The 18,131-nt window shown below is 33.8% G+C and overlaps 1 protein-coding gene across 8 annotated transcripts in view; it reads right to left on the bottom strand.

The window, feature by feature from the left end:
- Positions 1–18,131, bottom strand: part of ed (echinoid) — a 927,271-nt gene that overhangs the window by 301,812 nt on the left and 607,328 nt on the right. For 4 of the 8 annotated variants that reach the window (XM_069847996.1, XM_069847999.1, XM_069848000.1 and 1 more), the window contains exon 1: positions 3,719–3,857. Coding sequence is in view for 4 of the 8 variants with exons in the window: in XM_069848005.1 (XP_069704106.1) it covers positions 3,719–4,108; positions 6,469–6,674; positions 8,232–8,403; positions 9,221–9,662; positions 12,403–12,998 (1,806 nt within the window). In the remaining 4 variants the exon portion in view is untranslated. Of the gene's footprint in view, positions 1–3,718; positions 4,109–6,468; positions 6,675–8,231; positions 8,404–9,220; positions 9,663–12,402; positions 12,999–18,131 lie in introns of those variants that run through there. The other 4 variants (XM_069848005.1, XM_069848002.1, XM_069848004.1 and 1 more) reach the window with 3 other exon arrangements.

The raw sequence follows: 18,131 nt of genomic DNA, 5'->3' as shown, positions 1-18,131 counted from the left end.
GGATATTACAAGAAAAAGGTATGAACATTAAATTAAATTTCTTTCCCTTAGAAATACAAATATGGGCTTTGTTTCTTCTATTCTGATTTAAATTTATATACTTTTTCATAGTTGACAGGAGGAAAATGTTTTGAATAAGGCATGAACATTATTTTATACTAAACACTTTCAGGAAACAACTCTATCAAATTAGAAACGGAAAGAAGTACATATTATATTTTAATTACACAAGCTAAAAATAGACCTTCTGATAAGTTTCTCATTCATGAAAGTGTACAAGATAATTTCTTCATTTATTTTATTTTTTATATTATTTGCCATTTTAAAATTACATTTTAATTCCATATAATGGTAGTGACAAAATAGTGACATCCAAAATATATAATATTTGAAATATTTAATTCACATTATGTAAGCTATGCTTTCGTAATCACAAAAATTTGCGAATGATGCAATGAACATTTAATTAAATAACAATTCATCATTAATATAAAATCTTGTGTAAATATTTCTGCGTCTTCAAAAATACACTATGGTCTTTAATCAACAATACTGTCTCATCTAAGTTTACTGTTTACTTATAATCTCGACTGATATCAAAACACAAATATATTAAAAAAACATTAAAACATTTCCAACACCCAATAAAAACTATGTTACAAGGTGCAATGAGTTCACTTATAAAAGCATTCAAAGAAATATGAGGGACGGAAGAAGCCATGTTAAAACAGGAAAAAATCGAGCATATCCAAGGAAAAATAATAAAACACTACACAAAAGATAAAAAGCATTTACAAAATGAAACATGTGAATTGTAACTAAATATCTGGTTTTTTTAACTGAGGACAGTTTCGATAAGATTCCGGTGCTTACCTTTTGGGATAAGAAATGGTAGGCCTATTCGAGCTTCAACTGGGTTAATAAATATGTCCAGCAAGCTTCCCTGTGTTAGTCTTCAACGTTACAACAATTCTTGGTTCCAGGTTCACTTCAGATTCATGAGTTTAATGTTAATAAAAGAAAAAATAAAGTTATCGTCTTTTGGTAGCAAACAGAGAAAGGCTCAAGAAAAGGTCATCTATTACAACAACCTCTTTTATATCTTTAAAAATGATCTTTCTAAATTCAATTTAATTTTAATTTAATCTCAGGCACTAGGTAAGCTACAACTTACTGACTCATTGTGCCTATTCACATGTATCCTAAATATGTTTCCTACTTTGTTCAACAGAGGCCCCTGCATTCTCACGAGATATTACAGTGACTATATGAAAGAGTCACTGTAACAAGATATTTGCCTGCAGAGACATTTGTCCACAAAGCAGGGAACTTCCTGGGTAAGAAATGACCGACGAATTTTGCCGGAACTCTTATTGAGAGACATTTAATTGTGTACATAAACTCATTTTTGAAGATATAAAATTGTTATAAGACAGAAACAAAGATTATGAGCAAACAGTACAGGCAAAAGATGCAAAAGACCATGTTATAGCAATCTGGTAAGAACGAAAGTTGCCAGCAGAGGATTTAGCTATAGGACAGAAGTACAAAGGTTCCTAATGCAAATTGAAACATACAAGTCTATTTATTTATTAATACAGTGTTAACAGCACTAGTAGATAAAGCATTCAAAAATACAATGTGGTGAAAGCTTATACTATCCACAAGCTAATCCCAAGGCATTATTTGGCCCATGTGCTGAATGTGACAGTCAACCATATTTTATTCCAAAGGAGAATAGTAAAAGCTTACTATCTCCTGTGTGCAAAAGGTGAGCTATCTCATAAGTATTTACATCAGTAAAACAATTAATAAAATGTTACTAAAACAATATGCGCCATTATTATATATAAAAGAAAAAAATATATATATATACACAATATCGAACTTTAATGAATACTGTGTTCCAAGATGTGAAAATACTTATACAGTTCCTCTGAACATAATTTGAAACAAAATATGTGAAAAACACGTAAAATTCTCTCAAGTTTCCCTCAAATCACTGTATTTAATTAAAATGAAAATGGCAGAATAATGTAGCAATTCATATGACGCTTCTGAAGTAACTGAAATACAGTAATCTGCAAATACATAAAGTTTCTTTCCTTGGTATGCTTGCAGAAAGAAAAAACAATATCAATAATTTCAGATTTCAATGATTTCATGTCATGTATCTGTGATTGATGACAGTGTCTTTCCCTAGTTTTTGACGAGGAAATATTTTCTGAAGTTTCTATATTATATAAAAATGTTTAAATGAAAACTGGTAGCTAAGTAATAAATAATTTTAGAAAATATAAGGAATGTAAATGTAAAAATCTGATCAAATAAAAAATGAGAGTAAATAGTACATTGTACAACACAGCATTAAATAAGTTAGATGAACGAAATTTTACTTTTACCAATGATGCATTCATAAAAAATAGCCTGGAATGGTACACACAAAAATCTCAATAACTTTTTAATCCAAGATGCATAATATGAACATTTATCACTGAAGTTTCTTCAAACAATTATCACAAAATGTAAACATAAGCTCTAAAATAATAATGGAAACAATGTTGTAGTGTACTAACCTGAGCTTCATGTATACGTTCAGTAATAACAATACAATTATTTTATGTTCAGAGTTTGAATAAATGATAATTTGTTCATAACAGAAAAAAATAAATAGTATAGAGAAAATACACCAATAGATTTTGTAAAAATATGTGCAAATTGGTGCATAGTGCAGCTGTGTTACGAAATATATAACATACTTTTTAACAAACTGTTAAAATTCTATAAGATTAATTCGAAAAAAAATATATGCACATAAATTTTAAAATACACAAAAAACGAAACTATTTTCCTTTAGCAGAATGGTATAGGATTGTCTTTGCATGCTTCAGATCCAGAATTCATTTATGGTGATTCCAAACTGTAGGGGATAAGATGTGTTAGACACATTCTTACTCTGCCTGCCATCATTGCACCACCCATATCTCCGAGAGGGTCAATTTCATTGTGTGTCTATCGTGAATATTTTACAGAGCAAGTAACCAACAGGTACATCTTGCACCAACATCTGAATATTTAGGTAAGACACCATACAGTATTTATTCGCGTCAGATATACCAATGTTTATCCAAAATGTGAAATATACTGAATAAAAAAGTTTATAAAACTCGCAGATCAGCAGTTATTTTTTTAAATAAACATATTTACATTTTTCTCAAAAAAAAAAAAAGTATAAAATATAAATACTTTTCTTCTTCTTACTTTTTTTTTCCATTATTTTTATGAAAATGAATATTTTACTTTGGTTCAACATGGAGCTAATATATTTTGAATAAATGTCGTTGCTCAAAAACAAACAAATGAACAATAAATAGCAAAAGTGAAAACAGAGTAAATAAGATGGGAAAGTTAAAACAGAAGCTTCTTAGCTAGAATGCTGAGAATAACTTTACAGATAAATGTCGTTATTTTTTAAAATAACACAAATATTTTGTAGTAAGGTAGAGACTGAGAAGATTAAACCCAAACCAACATAGTAAAGCACAAGGTTAATAAAAGCAAAATATTCTATGCATTACCAGTATCTACAGTTTGCAAAAGTAGAAAAAGAAAAAACTCCTGCAGACAAAGAAAAGAAAGAAAACACTCCCTTATCAAACTTATCTCCTTTTAAATATTCTAGCAATAATCAGAAATATTTAAAGTTCAAGTGACTTACCGAGATGTTGGTCCATCCGCTTCTTCGGTTTATGGACTGCAGCATATGGATCAGAACCGTAGTCTTGACGTTGGGGTATGGCATTACCACCAGGTGGACGTTGCTGGTAGTCCATATCACCAGGGGCAGATGTGATGTGTGGATATGGAGCATAATCATCAACTGCTCCGTAGCCACCGTGGGTCAAGGGGTCATACCCATACTGTCCACCACCCACCCCTGGTCGGTGATGGTGGTCAGGCGTGCCTGCTGTGCCTGGAACAGAGTTGCCGCCACCAGAATTGCTGCCAGCTGCTGCCAACTTCATTTGCCATAAAGAATCTTGTGAGTTTAAAGACCCACCATTGTTTGAATTGGAGTAACTGTTATCCATGTATCCCATGTTCACCCCTGTGAAAGAAAATATATAAATAATTATATACAGAACTAAAAATAAGATAATAAATCAGTAATGTTTTATATTTTCAATGTGAAAACATAAAAAAGAAAGAAAAAGAAAACAAATGAGTTGTAAAAAAAAAAAAGTTGAGGTCCATTTACACAAAGTTGGCCATTGTTTAATTTTTCTCAGAGATTAGGTCAGAGATCGCTGAAGTACTGGTATATAAAAAATTCAGCTGTCAAAGATACAGTACGAATAATTTATAATCCCTAACTTACTTAAAAGACAAAGTTTTTATAATGTTGCAGGCAATGTGAGAATTAAAAATGGTTTTACCCAATGACTAAGGATTTTGTACAATAATGAGTTAACTTTAATCAACCTATGTAATGATAGATGTTAATTATGTCTCTGCATATATGAATAACAGTCATCTCCTTTTTATTGAAAATTGCAGTTCATCAGTATTGTTTCAAATGACAAAAGAAAAGTTCTAGGTCAAAACTGTCAAGGCACCGACTGTGAAAGAGTTTTTACCTCAAGGATGAAGATTACTGGGAGTCAGAAACTTAGATATGTAGAGCTAAAAGTGCGTTAAAATAAGTCTCTTGTATTTGAGGTGTTCTTTGGAACAAGAACTTAACTACAAAATCTTGAATTTGAGATACAGAGCATCAAATATTTTAGATCTCGTATTGTGCAGAACGACATTAAAATGTTTCTAGAGGGAGCTGTGTTTGTTGAAGGTAAATGTATTTTATCAGGAGGGATATGTATTATTAAGAATTCAATGTATGCTGGAAACGGAAAAACAATGTAATGTATGTCAAATTGTTATTCCAGGGAATGCCTCAATTACTGGTTATCAAATAATTACTTTATGATTATTCAACAAAAAGAAAGATTCAGCAAGTGAAGAAAGGAACTAATGCTGCCGTATTTTGTATCAGTGACAGCAAGTTGTTTGACCGTGGGAAAACAAAATTCGAAATTAAATAAGAGTGGCTGTATGAGCTGCATAACGGTTCCTGCACCTTTAGGTGCAGGTATAAAAAGTATTATTTTTTTTCCCCACAAAACTTTGTATTTGTCAAATTTTTTCTTAAGTAGTGGTTTAGGAAAGTTTTGTGCCAATCTTTGTAGGATACATATGTATAACTAAGAGGTCCAATTGTGACTGACACAACCTCAATTTTCACACACCATATATGGCTCACTTAAACTGCAAGGCTACAAACATAATTATTGTTACAATATCTGACACATTTAAAATTTCGAGAACAAATCTGTCGCAATATCGAGCTCAGAATAGTTGATCTTAAGCAGCAATCTCTGTCTCTGATTTTAATTTTCCTCTTCCGAGCTATCTGTGGGTACGAATTTGATTTACTTCTATACTCCGAAAACTTTTTTAGATTCGAACTCATGTCATCATCATCATCACTGTCGTCATTTTAGTCATCACAGAAGATAAATGTAAGCTGTAAAATGTGGAGTGTTTCGAATTTTGAATAAACGGAAAAATGGGAATTTAACTAAGAACATTTACACTAGAAGTTATACTTCTTTGTGTTATATCATTATGTAAATGTTTCCTCGTGTTAAAATAATTTATTAGAATGGCAAGAAAAAGTTAATGATAAAAAATAACAATACGCTCAAGTTTGCAAATTACTATGTTCATGCTGTATCTTCACCCGAATGATAGAAACATATTTTCTTAACATCTACTTACTAAGTAACATATAATATAAAATGGAAACGTACATGTCGTGAGAATAACGACCCTATAGATCTCTCTATGAATATTAAATAATTCATTATGCCTGGTAAATAGGTGATTTAAAAAAATTATATGTACAGGTACGTTTTTGCAGTAAATTATTTAAAAAACCCACAACAAAATTATGTACAAAAAATGTCAGCTGATGTGGATGCAATGTTTTGTTTTCCTCCTGAAACTGCTTTACACTGGGCAATGGAACAAAGTTCCTGAAACTTCATTAGTATAATATGACTACTAAGTTTCTGAAACTCCTTTAAATGTTCATCATCAATACTAAGAAAAATTAGCGAATTTTAATATATGTCCAAATTACAGTTTTGATAAGAAATTAGAACAAGGAATCATTTCTCATTAAATTATAAAATAATAAATAACATATGTATTAATAAGTAAGCATATCCCTCAAATCAAAACGAAATAAATAAATAAGTAAATAAATAAATAAACAAATAAATAAACAAGTATATATATATATATATATATATATATATATATATATAAAGGAATTGATAAATAAATAAAGCAGCTAAGCACCCACCCTCTACTCTTTTTCCTGAATCCTGCTACAAAATAAATGCTTACATTCTCCGCCATTGATGTTATGTCCCTGAGGTCCCTGTGGAGGTGGGTTGCCATGGTAACCATAGCCGTTCTGTGAAGCATATACAGGACTTTTTGCAGGATCGTCCATTGCCAGGTCCAATGAATGCTCCAAGGCCTTGTTCTCCAGCCCTGAACTTGGGTAATATGGCGGAGGTGGTTGCTGCGTTACCAAGCTTGGACGGACACTGGACAAGAAACATGATCTTCAACATCTTTTTCAACAGCTTATTACAATTAACCTTTTTCTTTCACTAATTCATATATAAACACGCATTATGCTCATTAAATGAGATTGAAGTTTTATGGATATTCTACAAAGAGATCAGTAAAATAATGTATGGCCACAGTCTACTATATACAGTCACGAAGTTTGAGTTTTGAGGGTGCTAGAAACAATAGACTGTGATGGTACTATTTTGCATTGCCTGTAATGAGGCGATATTAGCGATCCTAGTGGTGAGCAACAGTGACGTCACCAGGATCAGAGCAAGGGGGGTGCGGACAGGGTGCGAGATTTAAAAATGGGGTGCGAGCTGTAAAAATGTGATACAGTACATAAAAAGCCCAAAATGTTCTTTCATGTACTTGCGCGCATACTATAATCTGTTTATTATTATTATTATTATTATTATTATTATTATTATTATTATTATTATTGCTCATCACATCCATTACGATACACTATGGGACGTAGTTTTTTCACATCCAAGAAATTGTTTGTTTGTTTTTGTTCTTCAAAATAATTTATGCCTAGTATTTTGTTAATAAATTGCCCTTTGGGGTGCGGAAAGGGGTGCTCCGATTTTTTATGGGGTGCTTGCGCACCCTTTCGCACCCCCCTAGCGACGTCCCTGGTGAGCAACTATCTAATGTTTGCATATTTACTACGTATTGAGCTTCACAACTGTGGACTGTGGTATGGCTGTGGCTGCTAGATTATACAAGCACACACTTGTGTCTGTAATTTCAGCAGTTGTCATTCTATCACAATTTTTTTAAGTGCCTAAATTTTCAATATGAGTAAAGTGTTGTGCTAGATGTGACCTACTCCAAATAGGGAAAACTGCCATGTAAATGAACCAAGACTTAAAAAATGTATACATCTACGAACAGAGTCGTGAATAGATTTTTCTATGGTTCGCCTGTTACAGAATCATATATTTGCTAGAAGACAGTTCTCACCCAGACCAGCCAGTTTCTGCATGTTTCAATGAAAATTCAGATATCAATTGTAATAAAGTAATTATACAAAAATTAAGACAAGAAGAAATGAAGCATTAAGAAAAAACATTTGAGAACCTTATATTCTAAATGTGCTAAGTACCAAAACCAACTTTCTGAGATAATGAAAAACACACTGCGAAATGCATGTTGAGATACCTACAATACCGTCTTTTGGTGCACGAATGAGTCACTTATTGTTGAATTACGACAAAGACAATTTAGCATGATATTCTCATATGGATGTTCCTCCCTTAGATTGAATAAAATGAAATTTGAAAAATTGGCGCTTAGCACATTTAGAATGTTAGGTCTTCAATTACAGTACTTCAACTGCCTTGTCCACCACAAATTTTATACAATATATCTTGTATTATATCCTTTATCCTCTCATTAGAGAGTAATTTAAGAATATGAACTTCACTTGTTAGGTAATGATTTTAATATACCGGCAATCATACTATAAAACTTTCGCATTGTTTGTAAGATAAATTACAATTCCAAATTCTGTGATTACTTACGTTGACTCCATTTCGTAGTCTTTGCCACTTCCCTTCTTGTGTTGATTGCGTTTACAGCGACAGAACATGAACAGCAGGCCAGCAAACAGCACAAACACAACACATGACACAATGATTGCAATCAGAGTAGGCGTGGTCAACGCTGCAGCTTCCTTGATGTATGACGAACCTACTGGAATAAAATTTATATTTATTTTATTTCCTTCATTATTATTATTATTATTATTATTATTTATTTTATTGGGTTATTTTACGACGCTATATCAACATCAGGTTATTTAGCTTCTGAATGATATGAAGGTGATACTGCCGGTGAAATGAGTCCGGGGTCCAGCACCGAAAGTTACCCAGCATTTGCTTGTTTTGGATTGAGGGAAAACCCCGGAAAAAACCTCAACCAGGTAACTTGCCCCGACCTGGATTCGAACCTGGGCCACCTGGTTTCGCAGCCAGATGCGCTGACCATTACTCCACAGGTGCGGTATTATTATTATTATTATTATTATTATTATTATTATTACTCCATTAATATTATTGTGTTGTTATTGTAACTCTTGCGCCAATTGCTGTTGACTAGTAAAATATAAATAAATAAATAATAAATAAGTAATAATAATAATAATAATAATAATAATAATATGTACTCTGTACATAATATCCTATATAGTCTACGTTTATGATCAAATGACATATTATGGAAGAACAGAATTATTACTTAAGCTAATTTAGTGTGAAATACGATCCTCAGCTTTGCTTTCTACTCAGATGAAGCTGTACTTACATTTTTTAAAATAAAATATCCAGTAGTATCTGCAGGGGTTAAAACCTATGATACTTGTATGAAGGGGAAACATATCATTTAAGATTTTGGCAAATGGTGGTGCATAATATAATCTTGAGTTTCCTAAGGCTACAGGAACGAGCAAGATAAATCTAGGCAAAAGGATTAAAATCCATAACTTTTTTCAAGTCAGTAATCTGGGACTTACTCTCTGCGTCAGTATAATCACTACAATGCTCCTGTTCTGCTCGAAGACATAACTTGACCCTGACTCTAGGGTTGGACTGACGGGTAGCCATTGCTGGCCTCTCTCCAGCCCCATCATCATCTCCCAATGAGCGCCCCACAGATGATTGTTGACCTCCACGTCGCACTAGCGAATGGATAGTAGCCTCCTTGCGAGTTGCGGTTGGTCCTCCTGTGATGGGAATATTCTCAACCAGTCTCCACGAAGAAAGATCATCGCTGTCATCCATCGAAGCTTCCACAAGGGCTACCAACTGCAGGCATGTTGCACCAACATTGACAGACAGTGAGTGTGATTCGGGGTCGAATGTTACTCTCTGAGGTGCTGGTATCCTATCTACTTTGGTTACAGCAACGACTTCGTCCGAACAGTTGCTATGGCCCTTTGTGTTGACAGCTTTTACCTGTAAGAGATTCAAATGACTTACTTATAAAACACAGAAATAAAATATCTTGCCAGGCTGTAATGCATGATATACAAGTGTGAATGGAAATAACAAAATAGTTACAGTCAGTAGGTTACAGAAGGAGATAGCAGGGGTGCCACTTTGCGAAAAGTTTGCATTAACAGTAGTTGCAAAGAATGGAGAATAATGGACTATGGTTAGTATAGAAGAGTAGTAAAGTTTATCACTGAATGGTAGCTAATCCTACAAACAAAATGGTGTTCTGATGGGAGGTAGATTTCAAATCAAGAGGGAGATTACTTTCAATCAGCCACCAACAGTACATTGCTATGTACCAAGTCTTCAGCATCAGTACCTAACAGGCACTGAACAATAATTGATGAACTGGTGCTTTTACTATCCCAGTGTCATGCAACAATTCATATAGTAGGTAATTCACATGGACTTGAAAATGAAGCTTTCTGCACAAAAGGTTCAAAGCAGTTGTATGAAAGAAAGAAGTGCAGATATGCCAAGAACTGTTTTCTCTTTACAAGAACCAGAACCTAGCATCGTGATGGATTTGTGGAGCTACAATAAATAGCAAAACCGGTTTTGTAAACAAGCTGTTGAATGGAGGGATAATCGTTCACCTCTACTGAGGTATGTGGACTTGAGGCCAGTAGTAGGCTTATAAGCCTTGGCTCTCCATGGACTGTCGTGCCATGACCTAATTTCAGTAATAAATCCTGGAACTGAAAAAGTGACCCATGCAATGAAAACATGACAGTACTCGTCCAAAAAACTTTCTGGCAACATGTTCTGTTGGAAAACAGATGATCACAGTTTTCTGGGACATGGAGGTATCATGCTAATTGTGTTGCTTGTCTATGAGGAGAGAATGAGCAGTGATGTTTACTGCACTACACTCACATGTCTCTGTCACTGAATCCAACATAGACGACAAGGCTATGGATGCATCACGTGTTACTGAACCATGATAATGCAAGACTGCAAACGATTAAAGACACAATAAATACATCGACATAACTTGATTGTACTGTCTTACCATACCCACTGATTTTTTCCAGATGAACTAGTCAGACGAAATTTTATTTAAAATTGAAGAAACACTCAAAGGGAGAAAATTTCCTAGCAGCAATGATCTGGAAAGAGATTTCTTTAACACTGTTGACTTCTCATCAAAGAATGGTATATTGTCACTATAGAAAAGTTACAGAGAGACATGACAATGCTGTGTACACAATGGTGGGAAGTATATCAAAAGAGCTAGTGTGTAATTCGTAAATAGACAAAAATGGAGGATTTGTAACAGAGATGAGTGTTAATTAATTTTCAACTTACCTCTTACAAGCAAACATTCTCATAGGGGCAGATAAAAAAGTTAACTTTTTTCCTTCTACCATGTTAATGTTGTAAAAATAAGTGCTTATACTTAATGTTTCCCACTCGAGTGCAATTATGAGGCACGTTTGGAAAGTAAGTTTACCTGGACCCTTTTATAGAAAGAAAACACAATTTCATGTAAAGATTTATTGGATCAGACACAGGCAATTGTTGAGCTATTTTTCAACATATTTCCCACCTGAATTGAGACATATGTCATACTATGGGACCAACTTTTGTATCCCTGTGTCGTAGAAGTCCATCATCTGGGATCGGAACCAGTGTGTGACAGCCGTCTGTCTGCACCTCTTTGTTGATTCCACTACATGACAAATGTCTCAGTTCCAGTGGGAAATATGTTGAAAAATTACTCAACAATTTCAATAAATCTTTTCATGAAATTGTGTTTTCTTTTTGTAAACGTCCCCAGGTAAACTTACTTTCTGGACGGCCCTCGTAATTGCGTTCGAGGGGCCAAAATTTGTATAAGCACTTGTTTTGGCATTATTACCATGGTGGAAGAAAAAAATAATAACTTTTTTATTTGCTCCCATGAGAATGTTTGCTTGTTAGTTACGAAGATATTAAAATTCTGTCCAAGAAATATGTTTTAATATAATTAAGTGGTACAATCAAGTTAGTATGGAAGTAACACACCCCACTGCCATAATTGGACGATATTCTGCTGAAAAGAATTAACTCAGCAACTAACTTTATTCATCTACATTAATTTTTTATTTTAAACTTACATGCTTTGAAGAATTCGACTGATTTGGCAAATCTCTGAAGAAAGATTTGTCATTTCTTCATTGAGATTGAAATTTAATAGAGCTTTTCTCAGTATGAATATTGTGTGAATTTGTCTCCACAGAATAATACGAAGATTATTCTAAAAATAAAGCAACCTTTGCATTCACTCCCTATCCCATGAACCTGCGTTTGTACTTGCAATAGTGAAAATATCTACGAACAAGTCAGTAAAAAGTCAGTTACCTGTCTGTGAAGCAGTTGAAATCTATAATGTTATTCCATTATGTTATATCAAACGGTTGTACCTTAAAATGTGAATACTACATTGCCAATCACCAACACAGATTTATGAGTCACTGCAAGAGGTGTGTGGTGACTAGGTACATCATAAATAGTTAGAACATTTTCATCAAAGTTGTAGAAGAGAACCAACATACAGGCAGATCAGAAACATCTATACAAACTACCATTTATCAGTCACAGTTTCTAGACTCTTCTAGAATTTTGTTAGTCTGGCAGACATGAATTCAATTTCTCAGCTGGAGTCAGCTATCAATTGGGGTAAGGTTGAATCGTTTTGTTTAATACCTTAAAAACTTACCTTAAAGACATAAGTATGATGCTGTTCAAGTGATGTTACATTACAAGGATTGTTCTTCTGACAGTCAAATTCTTGCCATCCTTCTCCATTGCTCCTTCTGGGAGTAATGCCACTTGCTCCATAACAATCACTGGTCATCATTTCATCCCCAGCAGCAGCCAATACTCGACGATATGATACAAAGAACTTCGTGTTCTGAATTCCTCCATCGAACCCAGGTTCCCACAGCAGAGTCACGTAATTATGGCCAACTTCTGTTGCTTTTATAGTTGCTGGTTTCTCTGGTGGACCCTTGGGTTGTAAGTGGATGCCAGTTCTGATTGTTCCCAAACTGTTAGCTACTCGACAAGTGTATTCGCCATAGTCTGCATCTCGGATGTTTGAGATCTTGAGGATGCTGGTGTGGATATCTCCGCTCTCAGCTGTTGTGTTTAATTCATAGTGTCCTTCGCTGCTCGTAAGGAGTGGTGCAGAGTTGGTACCATAGTTCCACTGGAACTCTGGTCGAGGATATGCCTGCACTCTACAAACAACTTCAGCAGTTTCTTTCAAGTCATAGGCCACTTTGTTGTACTGGTGCAGAACAATGGGTTCATCTGGGAAGAGAAATTAACAATAATTAATATGCATTTATGCGTAAATATTGGTAAGCTGGCAGGATGATAATGCCTGGATTACTGGAGGTCTTTCATTAGTCAGGGTTTCTACTTGCCTGGCATTATGAAAAACTTCATTTATGAGATGACAGCATGTTCTAAGATACATAATTTAATATATTTGATAGCTGTACGGTTTATGTAAGCAATAAAACCGACTTTAGGGATATTACGATAAAAATAAGTCTTCATAACGTGGAGAAATTTGGTTAACAAATGAGTAATTCAAACAAGAGTTCAAGTTTCGAACACTAATATAATCTTTCATTTTTGACAGAGTGTATTCTGATCAGAAAATTATATTAAATACTACAATGTTGACTTCTCGTAAATATTGCGTACGGATATTGTTTACAGAAACCACTCCTCGCCTTGGCCTCTCAACACGATTTAAATTCAATATAATGTTTCAAGCTAATTAACGAACAATACATTAAAGTAACATAGTGCAATACTAAACTTTAACTTCATGTTATTTAAAATGTGTAATGTGTATGATAACTTTATGTAGGTATAAGTAGTAGTAGCCTATAGTTAGTGGGACTAATAAATTATTAACATCAGTGCTGTAGTTGGAAACAAATTTTAGAGGGTACTGTCGAAATCTCCTTGGTCAGATAGACTCTGTATATAGATTCGTACTGCACTTCTTTTCCATTGTTACTTCTTCGTTATGCATCCGTCTCTGCAGATTTCCTTCCAAAACGCAGCCACAAATTGCATACAGGCCTAAGGCAAGAAATTAAATGCTAACACTGGTGGCCCAACACTTTTTAGGAACAAAAGCCTAAGAACTCTTTTACTGAAAGAGTATTCCTTTTTTAGTACAGATATCGTTCATTACAATAATGCTCATTCACATTCTTTATTTGAAATTGGAATAGACTCTATAATATGTAAGTGGACTCAAGATTCATGAACTCACGAAACGTAACAATATTTCCCTCCTCTACCAAACTGCTAGCATTATGTCTGAGTGAGTTTTAAAATTAGTGAATCAGTGCAGCAGAATTCTTGAGGCGCCACATCATAAAATTAGTGTTATGGGAAGGCATCTACGCAAGTTTTTAAATTAGCGAATCAGTGTAGCAGATTTATTGAGGTGCCATGTCATGAAGTTAGTGTTAATTACTTATAGAAATACCATGCAAGCTTGAGATTTACAAATCACAACCTATTATTGAAGTGCCAGACCATGGTTTTCGATAAAACGAATGGACAATTGTTTAAGCAAAGGATATGAGATGCCAGCCACTACTTTTAACCATATGTCAAAATTAAAATGTTCTTCAAATATACAACATCCTCCATTTAAAAGTCTATTAAAGATTATTTAAACATAATTAATATATTTTCGAGTCTATATTTTTTTCCAGTACGGTAACAGCGAGTTTTTAATTTAGATGGTATGGCGTACCAGCCCAACTACAGCACTGATTAACATAAATTCAATATGCAACAACAGGCTTGTCACTATAGTGCAGTGTGTATCAGAAAGGACTTTACAACTCTATAAGCTTAAAGAAATTTATCCACTTATCTTACAGAAATGGTTAAGGTGTCATTTTAAAGCAAAACATATCAAGTTTTGACTCTGTTTAAGAAGGTTAAAAACGAAAGGGTAATTTTAAAGCAAAACATATCAACTTTTGACTCCGTTTAAGGAGGTTAAAAACGATAAGAGTTCCACCACCTTTTTCTCCAGAAGAAAAAAAAAATGAAGAGAGAAATCTATCTTCAGGACTAACCTACTCCTAAATACAGTATATTCTAAAATCAAATAAATAATTACAATAGAATGAAGTCGTCCACCCCATTGCGACTGGTATCAAGCAAACACCTTGGAGATGTAATAAAAATATCAATGGACCATAAAAATAAACTACTATCTTCAGACTCAAATCAGGTCGTGGAACAAATTATGAAATTTCCCACATGCTTAAGTGCAGAATGGATGAAACATTTCCTTAACACATACTGAACTGCATCAACATCAAAAGAATATTGGCAAACCCCACCTGAAGTCAGAGACAAACTACAAAAATGTAATCTCCTGGAAATGGTTTAGCTAAACCAGGGATAAGAAACTATAACACGGAATTGTTTCCCTCCCGCCCTCAATTAAAAGATAAAGATATTTCCTTTAGCCTATACATCATGAAGGTGCACGGGGGGCTTGGACCATGCTTCTGAACCTCAGCACTAGAGTTGACACCATGTTTCGACCACCTTTTACTCTCAGAAAGGACCTGACACTCAATATGACGTGAGGTTGAGTGAACCTGGGGCCATTATTGAAGTATCAGCAACAGGAAAATTCCCACCATCACCCGGGATTGAACCAGGACCTTCCAGTTCGTAACCAGTTGTTTTTCTCTAATAAAAATAAATAAAAAAAAAATACTAAATCCTTCAACATATCACTGAAGAAACTCTAAAAATCAACATCATAAACTTGAAAAACATTGACAAAAATGGACGTAAAGCCTAATTCCCTTAATAAAATACACATACTAAACAAACACATTTCTCTATGTCGTTTTCAGAGCAGAACAGGTGCATGGAATTTTCCTTCAGATAACAAAAGACATCTCATTGACATCGACTAGCACTCATGTCCTGTGAGAGTTTCATATCCACAGATAGAACACTTAGAATTGACACCTAATTTCATGAAGCTACACATCAGTTCAGAAGTAAATTCTGTCAGCAAGTACAGAAACAAATTTACAGATAAAACAGAAAGACTGACGGACTGATGAAATAATGGGCAAGTTAAATATACGAAACAGTTATCTATGTTTGACTCATGCTGAAAAAGTGTTTTTCAGCGACAATTTCAAAACCTTATAATACACTGTCTATTCTTCACATGGCCAGAGTTTGTTTAAATACTGTGATACTTGGGTAGTAAGCCATGAATCATCTGCCACTTCACTGCTGAAAATTTGCTCATCCTAACATAACTTGCTAAATGACATCACACATCATGAGAAGATTAATGAGTCAATGTAAATATAAACAAATGAATACAGCTTCCCTCCACAGTTCGAGGAGCAATGATTTTATCGTTTAGGGTCTCTTGTTTATAATATCGAGGGACCTGTAACATGCATGTCTTGTGTATGTCGTCAAATAATTTATAGACGCATTAAATATCCAAAAAAGGGCATAGGGAAGGCAAGCTTTACTGTAACAGCTTAATGTAATATACATTACTGCTACTCTATGTAGGCAGTAAACACGCTAAATAAATAGCCAGGAGTCTACTGACAACACTGAACAAATATGATAGGTACAGAAATGGGATCGAGTAATCATTTCCAGGCAGCACAATCATGAATTTTATATGTTTTGTTTACTTGGTAAAGGTAACTAAACAAGTGAAAGGGAAGCAGTTGAACAGTTGTGTCACTGCTACGGTCACGAACTTTATGTTTATAGTTCTATACAGCATTTGAAATCATCCCAAAAACTGGCTGCATACATTTTCACAAAAATGCCTGCATAAATTAAATTCCATAATGAATAGCTTCTAATAAATTAAATGGAATAAAAAATCAACGGATGACAAATTACTCAAAATTGCGATTACACAACACACTAACATTTGGATGATTTTGTATATACAAATGTGTTTTCTAAGATCTCTCCTAGGATTCACTGATTTAGACAGAAAAGAAATGAGCATATATGAAGTATATAAAAAAAAAAAACAAAGGAAATAAAAGAATACTAACAACAATGGCTACAATGAAGGATGAACAAGAAACTTCCAAAGCTTGCACTGTCATGTAAAGCTAAGGGAAAACGGGACTTGGTGTATCCAAAGTTAAGATAGATAGATTAGGAACACTTGCATGACAGGACATTGAAGGCCCGCTCCCACTTAGCGGAATTGAACCGAATCGAAACTAAATGTCTGCCGGCATTCACATCTAGTGGAATCAAACCGAACTGAAGCATGTATAGATTAAAATGAATCGCATAATGGCTTTAGTACAGTTATGTGAAGAGGCAGAAATAGAAGAAATAAATATTTAAAACAAGAAAAGGAAATACTGGATACGTGGAGAATTTTCACATTATTTGACTATATTCTCAGAGGTGAAGCAAAATTCTGTTATTTAGCAATGCTTTGGATTTTAACTTTTATCTAACGTTTCGTTACCGGTAATTTACTTATTTCGCTTCAAGCATTATCAAGGGAATAATTATTACGGTAGTACTTCTGTGTTTTGTCATACAATAGCAGATAATTTGAACAAGATTTATTATTTTTTCTTTCTTCATATTATTTAATTGTAATTTTCTGTATAGCCCTACATACTATTTGAGCAATAACTTTCAATAAAGAAATTGCGCTATCGAAAATGGATATGACTCATTTGTTTTTTCACTAAGACTTCATGAGAACATACGATCATAGCCGAAAGAAGAAATTCTGTTCCATCAGTGGAATAAACATTCTAGCTTATGAATTCTCTTTGATTCAATTCGGTTTGATTCGACACGCGACTTTCTGCTATCTTCCATTTAAATACATTATGAAGATAAATTCTGTTCGATTCGATTCCGCTAGGTGGCAGCGGACCTTAAGGCTTCTAAACCTGATGTGTTGAAGTTGATGATAGTAATATATATATATATTACCTTGTATAATCCATATTGTTTTTCACTTTCAATGTACAAATTAATTGTAGTTTTCCATGCAAAGTTTATTTAGAATTAAGTTTATTTGTATTATATTGTATGTTATGTCATTCTTCTTGTGCACTGACGATAAAATGGATTCTTGTAATTCTATTGGTTAATAAAGATCTAATGTAATGTAATTGACAATAATTAATATCTGTAGTACTTCAATTTAGAGGTTTTCAAATTGCTGTGACAGTATAAACTTTTTTATATTTTGACTTCATTTTCATTTAAATACAGTACTTTAGTGCCTACTGCAAAGAACAAAACTATGCATGAATTAAGAATAAAGATTTACGAAGTTGAAACAATAATTTTGTGGTCTAGTGGTCTTAAGAAGCTACTGTTTTGCATTATCTCACAAAGCACTATATG

This window comes from Periplaneta americana, chromosome 15 (assembly GCF_040183065.1).
Source record: "Periplaneta americana isolate PAMFEO1 chromosome 15, P.americana_PAMFEO1_priV1, whole genome shotgun sequence".
Lineage (NCBI taxonomy): Eukaryota > Metazoa > Arthropoda > Insecta > Blattodea > Blattidae > Periplaneta > Periplaneta americana.
The sequence above is the reverse complement of the archived record's forward strand: the minus strand, read 5'-3'. Positions and strand labels throughout refer to the sequence as shown.